Below are 12,500 nucleotides of genomic sequence, written 5' to 3' on the forward strand. Positions count from 1 at the left end.
GTGGTTCTTTTCAAGGTTCTTAAGCCACGTAAACATACTAGTGATGATCTGAGCAGGGAGAAGAAAGTTTGGCCCTGATCCATGCTATTGTGGTGTGATATTGTTCTCCTTTCTTATTAGCTATCAACTCAGCGAGCCGGCTGTGATAGATCTTGCATTCTTTACTCATTCCTCCGGTAGTTGTGAAGACAAGGGGAGTAAAGGTTCCGTGTTCTATTTCGTTCACTCTTTCAGCATATTTGCGTTTCTTTTCATCGTCGTGTTGGATGTTGGAAAGTTCTAATAATAATAATAATAATAATAATAATAATAATAATGATGATGATGATGATGATGATGATGATGATGATGATAATAATATGGATGTTATAGTGCTGACATGTTTTTCAATGAATATATGCAGCTTCACAACAAGGCAGCTGCATATATACATTGCAAAACATGTCAGCACCACAACATCCAAGTGTCGGACAAATGGTATGAACATGAACCAGTCACGGTTACTGAATAAAGAAGCTACGATACTTTGGGATATGCAGATACACACAGATAAAGAAATAGCAGCTGATATAGTGATCAAAGACCATAAGATCAAACCTGCAAACTCATAGATATGGCAGTACCATCACACAGAAACACCCCCTTAAAGACCACTGAAAAACTCTCCAAATATGAAGACCTAGAGATTGAAACAACCAGAATTTGGGGAATGAAAACAGAAACAATACCATTTGTTATAGTTGCTCTTGGGCTCATCAAGAAGGGACTGCAAAAGCACACGGAAAAAAACCCCTGGGGCAATCAACATCAATGAGCTACAAAAAATAACTTTATTAGGAACAGCCCACATACTAAGGAAGGTTTTGTCCTAAAAGCAAAATTTATCAGCCCTGTTGTGCCCTAGGACCATGGTTTGGACCCGGCCCTTCAAGAGTATACAGCAGACTGAACAGCAAGAATTTACATAATAATAATAATAATAATAATAATAATAATAATAATAATAATAATAATAATAATAATAATAATAACAAGTATGCGCCGTTGAGATGGGAGATGCGCCAACAGTTCCCCGGCCACACTATCACACAGTTTAATGTGATAGTTGATGTACTAGGAGGCTACTCTATGGAGACGGCGGAGAAAGTTAGGAAGTTTTTAGGTTTGGATAGAGGGAACGAGGTTTTGTTTAAATCTGCAGAAGGCAGTTTTATCGTACACCCTAAACATAGCAAGGTTATTCAAGGTTTCGACGAGTTATTAAGGAATATAAACTCTTGTTCCTTTCTCAAATGTTGGTTCGTTAGTTATTACCAATTGGTTTGTAAATAGGTCTAACAGTAGGGATTGTTACACAATAGTGCCTTTTCCTACTTATATTTGTAAGCATACTTACGTACTACATACTGCATAATAATAATAATAATAATAATAATAATAATGATGATGATGATGGTGAAAAGTTTATCGTTTGTCTAATAAATTTCCAAAAGATCTGGAAAGAAGCAGACTAACAACAATTTTTATAAAAGTGACGACACATTTGAAATTAAATTTGCAAGACATGTTTCGGTCGTGCACCATCTTCAGTTGAAAGTAGAATTAATTTGAAGTTACATTTGAATTTATAATATGCTAAACAAAGATAAATAACAACGTGAAATAAATTGGGAATCTAACAAAATAGCCAAAGGTAACAAAAAAAGAGTGTACAATGTTGATTAGAACGAGAGAGTTAAATTAACGTGATATAATTGCTTATTTAAAGAAGGTTGCTCCCAGGAAATATGTAACGCTTCTTTTATCTTGACCTGGAATTTTGTGGTCGCACGGTCTATAACTTCAAAAAAATTCCGCAGAGCAGGAGTTACGCCATGCCTCGGATTGTTGAAGGTGTTTAAAGATATGTGAGGTCCTGTCCCTGTTTAAGTGTTCGCGAATGCGTGTCGAGAGGTGTCGGCTAGTTTCGCCGACATAGCAAGAATTACAGCTTGCACAGGTAAACTTGTAGACAACATTCGAACAGAGTTCAACAGGCACAGGGTCCTTCACACTAAACATGTTACGGATCTTGAAGGAAGAAAAGGCTAGCTTAACATCAAGATTGTTACAATAACGTTTAAGTAATTTACGTAATCTACTTCAAATTAATTCTACTTTCAACTGAAGATGGTGGTTGCACGACCGAAACATGTCTTGCAAATTTAATTTCAAATGTGTCGTCACTTTTATAAAAATTGTCTAATAAACAGTTTTTGCAACTGGTCGTTTCATCAAGCACTCCATCTTAGGCTCAATTGGAACTGATTCAGAATTACCTATCACATCTAAATCATTATCAAGGAAGGCTATAAAGCGAATTGTTTTCATAGTAACCCTGTCAAACACTTCTCACTTGCCAAACACCTTTCTTGACAGATCGAAACGAAAGATTAATGAGTCAATTTTTGCCTCATACATATTTACGTCTTCATCCTTTGATAAATTTGTTGTTACCAAAGACTCGGGCGCTCTGGTTGGGTGCTACTGTCTCCAAGGGGCAAGACTAATCTGGGGTCGCCGGCCTTCCTCTGACCGCAGAAGTCTTCTGAGTAAGTTTTGTTATCATTTAGAATGTCGCATTATTTTCTGATGTTTTTGAGTTGGTAAAAAGCGAATGATTATGTTGCTTTGAAGTTCCCTTTTTTATCCTCTTTAAGTTAAATTAAAGTGGAGACGAAAAACCATGCAGTTCATCTTCTAATATAAATTCTTTTTGGAATTTTTTTTTATAGAGGATAAACCATAACATGACTTGTAGAGAGGGAGGCTTTCTATCTTAGTAGACTCAGTGCAAAGTCGGTTCAACAACGTTCGAATTTTCCGCCAATTTTCATACCCTACCCTAAAGTGCTTCCTTTTTTATTTCAAAGATAAAGTAAAAATGCGATAGAAATGAGCTCAAAACTGCAAAGGCTTAGTTTTTCGCGGCCTTTCACGGGACGCTTTTCTTACGCGTTTTAGTCGTACGTTTGTTTAAAGGAAGATATTGCGTAAAAACTGTAAAAGCCCGTTTCGATTTCCACGTGAAGTTATGCGCCAAATGAGGCTTCGAGACCGCAGCTTTCAATGCATAGTTTTTTTTTTTTTCAATCAAAAATAAGAATGAGGTTGAATTTTCTTTATTTCGAGAGCACCTTATGCTCCAAACTTACAACTGAACAAATTATGATGTTTTGTCATTCTGTTGGAACAAATATGCCAAGTAAAATGAAAGGAAAATAAGCGACAGTTAAGCGGTTGTTTGCAATGATTTCTGTGGTGTTTTGCCTCAATGTGAAATTACCAATCAGATCCTTTATACCATTTTGTCTTATTCTATCACAGCTGGACTTTAATTATTATAATCTGTATTTTATTCCCTGAAGGGTATTCACCAAAAGTCGATCTTTTGTGTGGAAGATTTAGTCCATCCATAACGAAGGAAAACATCACAGCAGGCTAGCTTTTGGTCATAGCTATTAAATTAAGTCTTCAATAAACACGAGTCAATTTTCCACGACGGAAACTTTTGTGGCTCATCGGAAGGAGAAAGTTGATTGTTTACACTGATGAGCTTCTTTTCGTACAGAGCTCATTGCAAACTGTACATGAGTCCTAAGTTGTGTCAATAAAACTGAGAATTATATTAAATACTGTATATTGATTATCATGTAGAAGAATAAGAAAATTTAGACTTTTTTTCGTTCTTCCGCACTTGTTTCTAGTCGGCAAAGCCGTCTGATTACATTGCTGCCTTAAGGTTGAATTCAGTTGTAATTTATTTATCAATATCATCAGTATCCATGCATTTATTTGCGAAAGCGGCAAATCTGTACCGCTACGCAATCATGTAATTTCAGTTTAGTTCCAATCGACTGTTACTCATTTCATCTAGACCACGAACAACTAGCGACTTGTCAATTTGGAACAAAACATCTTACGCTTGCGCACTAAGTCGTTATTGCTTTCATACTTTTAATCTCGTCATTAGAGCTTCGGATCTTATGTCTGCGCATACCTCTGAGGTCAGCGTTAGGGTTTGGAGAAGCGAGTATAAGGGAGTATTACCAGCAAAAGTACTTGTTCGGTCATTTAGATTGAATAATTTCAAGTTCTGTCCATGGGTTGATCTATTTTTCCTTATTCAGTTTGTCTTGGGGAGAAAGAGGGCGGGGAGCGGGAGAGAAAAGTCTTGCAATACTATTTCGTCTGAGGATTGGACTCACCAGAAGTAAAGATTGCGTCGGTCCGAGTTCTCTTTTATCCAGGCAGAAAAATGGCACGGAACAAGTGAAACGTAATAGCATCGTACTTTTTGACTCTTCAGATCACTGGTGCTAGCAAAGTATGAAGTGTACTGAGTCTCGTTACGTACGCTTTTTTTTTTTTTAATCAGAACAAGCGTGTAATTGACGTTATCAATAATAATGATAATAATAATAATATATTAATATTTTATTAACACGCATAATTTTGAATGTAATGTAGACAAAAATCAGCCGCTGCAAGAAGGACAATATGCTAGTTGTAGTCAGGAGACCATGACTAGGAGCTTAGAATCTCGTTGTATTTGTAGAACGTCGTTTTTACAGACCGAGTTATTTTTTAGATTAATTTTTCCGCGAAACCAGATCTTTCAAGCTAATCACAAGTCTTGCAGGAGAAATTAATACCCATGGGACTGAGAATGCTTACTCATGCAAGCCAACTCGTATTCAAGAACTCGTTTAAAAATAGCTTAATCTGTGAAAAGGCCGTTCCACGGAGCCAGCATATGAGTTGTAGGTTCCTGGTTATGGCTTCCTGTTTTAGTAGAGCAATTGATGAGAATGACAAAGTTTGCTTTCTTTCTGCTCTCAACGTTTGCGATCAACCATCTCGCTTTCATAACTTTCCTTTTTTCAGTTTTTTTTTTTTCGACGCTTGGCGAATTCCCACCCCCCCACCAGCAAAAATGGAGAGGGATCTGGAAAAGGGTGGGGGAACATCACTTTCTCCACTCATTAATAATTCAGGAATGAAGAACAAATGAAATGTTTAATTAATGAGTTGTTGTAAATCTCCTGACTCAACTTTTTCCCAATTTGCATTAAAAACTTCCGCTCATAATTTAAACGCTACTTAAAAATCCTAAACAAAGAAATGGGTTTACCAGCTGCGTTGATGTCGTAAACGAACCACCGTAAAGAAATTTGCAAACTATCGTTTCGAGCGTTAGCCCGTCAATTAAGTTCAATTTATTACAAAAACGTTGAGCAAAAGAATATGCTAAAACTGACAAATCAATACTTAATAAGAATTACAATAACAACTTTATTTAGTGTCAATGCATGTAGCACCAGAGCACTAATTGAGGACACTTATGAAGTTAACTCAAATAAAATCAAATGAAATATTGGTTTTTGTGGAGAGGGGAAAACCAGATTACCCGGGTAAAAGCTTTTCGGAGCAGAGAAGAGAACTAACTGAACAAGCTTAACCCACATATGACGCTGAGTCTAGGAATCGAACCCGGGCCACATTAGTGAAAGTACCACCCAAATTCCCACTCAAGAATAGCGTAGCTAATCGGGTCGGGTAGGAAATTCGCTGTGACAAAGGGCTGACGCTCGAAACGGTAGCTTTTCAGTTTCTATACAAAGGTGAATTTACCATATAAACTCAGTTGACAAACCTATTTCTGTGTCTCACTTCCCCACCAAGGGAAAGAGCGAAATTTGCTTAAATTCGATGTCAAGCACCTTAATTAATAATTTTGTTATAAGATATTCGAAACTCGTTTTAACAAAAAAAAAGTCGCTTAAATTGCATAAAGTAGTTGCTTTTTAATTCAATTCAGTGAAAAACAAATAAGAAAGGCAAGAATTCACTTATACAATGGTTTGTATTAAACTTCAGCAGGACGCTAAAAAATTACGGCTTTTTTATGAAGGGGGTCAATGGTTAGTCAATTTTCTCTACGTTATAACGGCATGTCTCGTTTCATACGTCACGTTATATATCTCATTAATCTCGTTGACGTCATGAAAGGAAATGCGAACGTTTAGGGGATTTGTTCCTCTTCGTTTATAATCTTTTGGCTTCCATATGTTTCAAGTAATTTTAATGTGTTTAAGAAGAAGATTGGATTCCCTGCCGAGACAAATGCGTCACAAATGCGTCGCAAATGTGCCATCTCTTTCCATAAAAGCTACTTCATATATGTTGTTTACGTCACTCCAATCGTTAATAAATAAACAGATGCTGGAGGATTGGAAACAATTATGCGAAGCATAGGGATTCGTTCCCTTTAGTTAAAAATCTATTGACTTTTGCATCAAATTAATTTAAATATTTCGTTTCCTGTTTTAATTTTAGGAAGTCTCCACAAGTTGCTAACTCGAGTCTTCCCAGTAACTTCAGGGCAATGTTTCACGTCCAACGATGAAGTCGAAACGCCATGACTGAGAGAGAAAATTCGACGTCACCTGCTCCACCTCCGTCCCCCAGTTTGACAGTCAGTTCTGTTTGCATCATAGCGTATTTATCATTCTTGGTAATTACAGCTTTGGGTGGTAACGGATTGTTAATAACGGTTATCCTCAAAAGGCGACTCCTCCAAAAAGTTCATTATTACTTCATACTGAGTCTGGCGGCGTCGGATTTCTTGAACGCCTTGTTGAAAATACCTACCACGATTTTAGGACGCTTCAATAGAAACTGGTATCCCAGTCACACAGTATGCTATTTCACCACCCCTCTAGGGGTGCTCTTTGGAGCAGCGTCCGTGTTCAGCTTGTCAGCTGTAGCTATCAACAGATACCTTGTGATATCCTCTCCGCTCAACTACTCTGATCGAATGCCACCAATGTTGGCTAAAAGCATTGTCGCTGCGGTTTGGTTCGCCAGTTTCTCCTTGGCCTTGCCACCTGTCATGTGGAGGGAAAAGGAAGCCATTTGCCGGAGCGGTAACATTTCCAAAGAACATTACATCTCGGAAATGCTCTACTTTTTCTTGGCCTTGTGGCTGTTCGTTATCGTTATCCCTTCCATCGTTATGAGCATTTCATACGTTAAGATATTTCTTATCGCGAGGTATCACGCCCTACAAATAAACTCTCAGAATCAAACCTTTCCCAGTGAAAACGAAACCAAGCGGAGAAGGAAGGACTTGAAAGCTGCGGTGGTATTAGCTGTGATCGGAGGAATTTTTATCCTTTGCTGGGTTCCTTTCTTCGTTGTACAGACTGTCCACAAGTTCGGCAAAGGAAAAATCAGTGCAAGTTACTTCAACGTATTTCTTTGCGTAATGTATACAAACTCTGCATTGGATCCCATTCTGTTGTTCTTATTCAACGCCGAAATAAGAAAAGCACTGATACTACTTTACTGCCGAGCATTTCAGAAAACTAATCCACATTTTCTGCCGCATTCCGAACACTCTTCTTTCCTTCCAAAGCCTGATAACGAGCTAGAGGCATCGACGTAATGGTACGGTAGTCTCTCCGTTTCTCGGAGTCAAAAAATTCTGGCAGCGTCACGCTTATGCTTATCGCGCATTAGACTACGCCAATAGTCTAAAAAAAAAACAAGACGCTTAAAGGTATTCCTTCGGCGTTATCATAGATGCCCAACTTACTTGGTGCAAACACGTTGAAGAAATATGCAAGAAAGTATCCTCAGCTATAGGTGCCCTCAAACGTGTGCGACCCTTTATTCCAAAAGAAACTGCCATTCAAATTTATAACGCTGTGATTGTGTCATATTTCGATTATTGCAGCCCGGTTTGGGAATGTTTAAGTGGCTACCAGAGTGATAAGCTACAAAAATTGCAGAATCATGCAGCTAGAGTAATTACAAAATTGCCTTTGATACGAACTCGAACCACCTCCTAACCACCCTCAACTGGGAGAGGCTATCAATTCGGCGAAAGAAACGGAAAGCCTTAATGATGTATAGAACAATGAATGGACATGCCCCAGATTCTCTTCAAGGCCTTTTCAGTCAGTATTACTCTAGTTACAACCTGAGAAACTCTTGAGGGAAAACTGGCTTTGCCACAACCGAGAACTAATTATTTAAAGCGAAGCTTCTCCTATAGCGGGGCCACATTATAGAATAACTTGCCCAGTAGCTTAAAGTTGGATCTGTTGAACAATTTAAGCAAAACTTGAAGTAGGTATCCAGCATATCGGTTTCCCGATATGCTAACTAAGAACCCCGAATGAAACTAACTGCAATTGTTCCATGAGGCTGCAAGCGATAAATCAGTATTTTAACTACTTTGGGGTAAGTGTGGTGGGGTATGTGTTACCGCAAACAGTTAGAGACCATAGAAAAGGAGAGGATAAATTAAAGAGTAATAAGGCTAATAGAGTGGTTTTCAATTGAGTGTCGAAAGTAATTAGATAATTACTTTGGTTTATGATTACTTCACTCAGTGATTGGTTTAAAGTTCTCGCGCCATTTTTTCAACCAATCAGAAGTGAAATCAAAACCAATTGTGGCTCACGCGTGCACATTTTCCCGCGCTTTGTGTCGGCTCCGTGTAATTACTTCGAGTTTTGATTTGTTTGCCGGATTGTCTCCGTCCTTTTTGATTGGCCAAAGTAATTACTTTGGTTTTGGTTTTACGACACTCAATTGAAACTCGCTCTAAGGAAATCAGTATTAACATAATAACGCAGCTTAGATAATATGCCAACACTTCCATTTTATTTTAGGGTGCGTTCGATTGACCCTATTCCGGAATAAGAATACGTGGAGTGATGATTTAAAACACTATGTGTGGCGTTTTGCAGCAAAATGGATAATGAAGCTATGTTTAAAATAGCATTTTAGCAGATATTTGACAATACTAATGTGAAGCTCCGCAAAACGAAGGATTTCTAACTTCTATTCCATGTATTCCTATTCTGGAATACGGTCAATCGGACGCGCCCTTAGTTGCAATGTGAGCAATTGTATTTGGTGTTTCCAACTGAGATTTGAATCAATAACAACACACACAAACGGCAGGTGAACTTATAGATTTCCTGGGATTTCTAAGCTCTTTATGGTAAATTACCCTCCATCTTCATTCTTTTTTTTAACACAAGGCCCCAATGGATCACTGGATAGAACGATTTAGTGAAAACAAAGTCCCCACTTCTTATCTTTGGAGTAATTGTTGGTTGTCGAACACCATTTCCTTGCACGGCCGTCAGAGGTGCATGTGTGATAAACTTTGCCATTGAACATGAACGGAAAGACGCAGCAGTCTCCTTTAGAATTCCCGCCGTATGTATCAACCCCGCTCTCGCAGTTCTCTAAATAAAGAGAGAAAAACATAACTTCTCACGGGATGTGCTTGCCACGGGCATCCCAATATAAGACAGGCTTAAATTATTTAGCTTTATCTCTGAAATTGCAAAACCTCCGCTAAATGGCTCAGTTAAGCATACAAGTGTCATTAAATAATATGGTTATAGGCCAGTTCTCAGGAAGGTTTGTGACGAAGGTTAATTAAGGTTGAATTGTTTATATGTCACGGGTTCCTAAATCTGCGTCACCATTCCTTTGTTCACCGAGACGAACCGAATGCAGACTAAAATGACATTGATGGAAAATTAGAACGCTTTGAACAATTAATTTTGATTTTTCCTAGTTTTATTTTGAGTCGGAAGGCAAGAGTCTGAACGGACGGTAGACCCTTGCAAGGCGAATCCCAGGGTGGGCTGGGAGTCGATTTTCCCCGGAAATAAAGCCTCGGAGTCAGGTTGAGATAGACTGGAACTCAGCCCACTCACCATCGCAGAGGTAGAAGGCGCGGCTGATGAACACTACGCCTGCCTGACTCCCCCGAATAGATCTCCTGCTTCGCGCAAATTGCATAACCTGTTTTGCTCCAACTTGTAGCTTAGATGATTCAAGAAGGCTACTCAAGTCGCAGCCTTCTTTAAATAAATTCATATAACACTCACCGATCCAACAGTGGTTTGAAATGACAATTCGTCCATAATAATGCACAAAGCACTTGGCTATGTTGTTCCTAAAATCGGTTTCGGCCACTTGGTTCCCAGGGTTGAGCCGAACTCGAAGAATAAACGAGTCTCTTTGTCGGATATCGGTGAAATCAATCCATTGGCAATCAATCGAGGACTTGTAGATGTCGTAACATCCGGGAGATATGCCTTGGTCACCTCCCCTGGTGCAATTCCATCTCTTTTCAAATCCGGCATCACATTCTGTGTCCTCTAAACAAAAACTTGCCTTGTGTCCCTCAGCAAGTATGACCGAATAATTTAACCCTGAAGACACAAAGTAATATTTTCTGCAACTGTAATCGAATTGTTTTTACTATCTTTTTTTTTTTTCGGTTGCGTTCATTTGAAAAAAACCTATGGAACCTTTTCTTTTATGAGCGTAACAACACAATTACGGGGTGGAGACTTAGAAAACGGCTTAAAACCAAGTGACCGGCCGCGATACAAACAATTAGAACCGTCGATCAGGGTTTTAAAATAATCGCATTTCTGATGGCATCTCCAAACGATAAGACTTTGTAGTCCCCGCGGTTTGTCTTTTCTAAGGTTGATTTTATTACCCTACATCCCACGGTAATATTTAGTCAAGACGGGGACTTTACTTTTGTCCAACAGACACGTCCCGGGCGATTATTTGAAAAACACGGCGCTTTTCTGGCGTTTACGGTAAAGTGAAAAAAAAATATATAATAAAGACTAATAATAATACCGAAACACAATAATAACAACAACAACAACATCACCCAGTGTTCAGAACAGCAATCTCTATAATATTACATAAAAGAAGCTACAAGGAAATACATTTGACAATAAAATGCTGCGATGCATGTTCCATAACTCAAGGAACTAAGAAGACTAAAAGGCTGAAAAGGATCACGTTTCGACGCTATCCTAACGTCATCGTCAAATAAAAAATGCAAGACGCACAAAAAGTATCAATACTGAAAGGACATTTTGTACAGTAAATGTTACAAGTTAAACAAAAACCGTAGCAAGAAAGGGATCTGTTTGGGTATTCAAATGAGACTTGAGTTTGTCGATAAGAAGCATCTAGAAAACCAAGCAACCGACCTTCCTGTTTTAAGCGTGTGAATTAGCAAATTGATCAGTGTCATTTTTTTCATGCGTCTGTCCTGTTATTGGTCATGAATTTCGTCACACCATTGTTAAAGTAGCTGCTGATCCCCGAGGCGATAGCCGAGTGGATCCGCAGACTCCTTTGACAATGTTATGACGAAATTCATTGTCAATAACAGGACTGACGCATGAAAAAATGACATCAATTTGTTTTTTACAATAACAAAAAGGCAGAGGGGTCAAAATTAAGTCAAAACATGAGAAAAATGCGAGGAACTTCAATCTGACGCCAGCAATATCGGGTCATTATTGCATAAATTGTAAATGTATGAGTCTGTCCGCTTACTGCCAATGAGCGCGCGAGAATTTTGCGGTCATTGTAAAAATAGGCTTAGACGTCATTCTTTTTTCAAATGCGCGTGCTCAAGATTGAAAACTTGCACTTGAATCAGTGCTCCAATTCACAGGTTGTTATACACCTTATTCCAAAATGGCTGCTGATTTATGCGGATACAAAATGGCCCTTGTTGCCTCGTTCAAGATAAAATATTCTTTTGAATTTTAAGCTTAAGAACGAGGCATCAAGGGCTAATTTAAATAAAAACAAAAGAATATTTAAATGGCGGCTATTTTGGAATGAGGTGTATTGACTACTACCGAGAGTATTAAACCGATACCAGGTTCCTCTAGCTCCAAAAGCTCGTGTGAGCTGCAGCTAGAGAAACCACACTGAAAAGATTGATCTTTCGATGAAAAGAAAACTAAAAAGAGGGCGAATAACTTGAAATACAACACACTTACTTAGCAAGTCGTATGTAGCAAATGTTTCCATCGAATGGTAGTGCGCATGACAGCGGTGATAGTCCCAGCTTCTTCTGGGTGTGTCGGGCCGGAAGTCATCCCATCCTCTGTTTTCGATCTTTGTGGTGAACCTTAACAATCTTCGATAATAATCGCTTAATCTCCTATTTCTGGATAGTAAGAATAACAAAACGAAAAGGTTGTTTGCGACTCCCAGAAAAATGCTGATGTAAAAGCAGTTTTTTGGTGAATTTCCGGTAATAATTTAATCAAGAACCGCGGAATGAACGTATCACGACGTTATGTTGGGAAACCTGAAAACCAATGTTACAAATGTTTGTTTGAGCAGGTTGAAGTTTTGTCAGCTATTTAGCTGATGTAGACCTGCTATACCCACCCACCCACCCATATACTCACAGAGGACAGCCACAACACGGCCGGGAAATTCATCCCCTACTCTTCTCGAATAGTGTGTGGGTTCTTTAACGTCCCACAGGAAACTAATGAACATGGAAGATATTTGTGAGACGGGGTCTACGGTTTATATAGTCCTTATCCGAGAGGACTTGACAGTCTAACCATTTGCGGATGTAATTA

At 38.7% G+C, this 12,500-nt stretch overlaps 2 protein-coding genes across 12 annotated transcripts in view; one reads left to right on the plus strand and one right to left on the minus strand.

The window, feature by feature from the left end:
• The window catches only part of LOC138006895 (5-hydroxytryptamine receptor 4-like), a 36,310-nt gene extending 28,772 nt beyond the window's left edge, over positions 1 to 7,538 (plus strand). For all 11 annotated transcript variants that reach the window (XM_068853521.1, XM_068853512.1, XM_068853514.1 and 8 more), the window contains one exon: positions 6,379 to 7,538. In XM_068853521.1, coding sequence (XP_068709622.1) covers positions 6,461 to 7,489 — 1,029 coding nt within the window. In that variant the 5' untranslated portion in view covers positions 6,379 to 6,460 and the 3' untranslated portion in view covers positions 7,490 to 7,538. The remainder of the gene's footprint in view (positions 1 to 6,378) is intronic.
• Positions 7,539 to 7,678: 140 nt separating this feature from the next.
• LOC138005129 (scavenger receptor cysteine-rich type 1 protein M130-like) overlaps positions 7,679 to 12,500 on the minus strand; it is a 41,257-nt gene continuing 36,435 nt past the window's right edge. Inside the window, exons 19-21 of the mRNA XM_068851403.1 lie at positions 11,904 to 12,073; positions 9,963 to 10,289; positions 7,679 to 9,308 (exon numbers count right to left, since the gene is read on the minus strand). Of these exons, the coding sequence (XP_068707504.1) occupies positions 9,127 to 9,308; positions 9,963 to 10,289; positions 11,904 to 12,073 (679 nt within the window). The 3' untranslated portion in view covers positions 7,679 to 9,126. The remainder of the gene's footprint in view (positions 9,309 to 9,962; positions 10,290 to 11,903; positions 12,074 to 12,500) is intronic.

The sequence above is a fragment of the Montipora foliosa genome, chromosome 6, assembly GCF_036669935.1.
Source record: "Montipora foliosa isolate CH-2021 chromosome 6, ASM3666993v2, whole genome shotgun sequence".
Lineage (NCBI taxonomy): Eukaryota > Metazoa > Cnidaria > Anthozoa > Scleractinia > Acroporidae > Montipora > Montipora foliosa.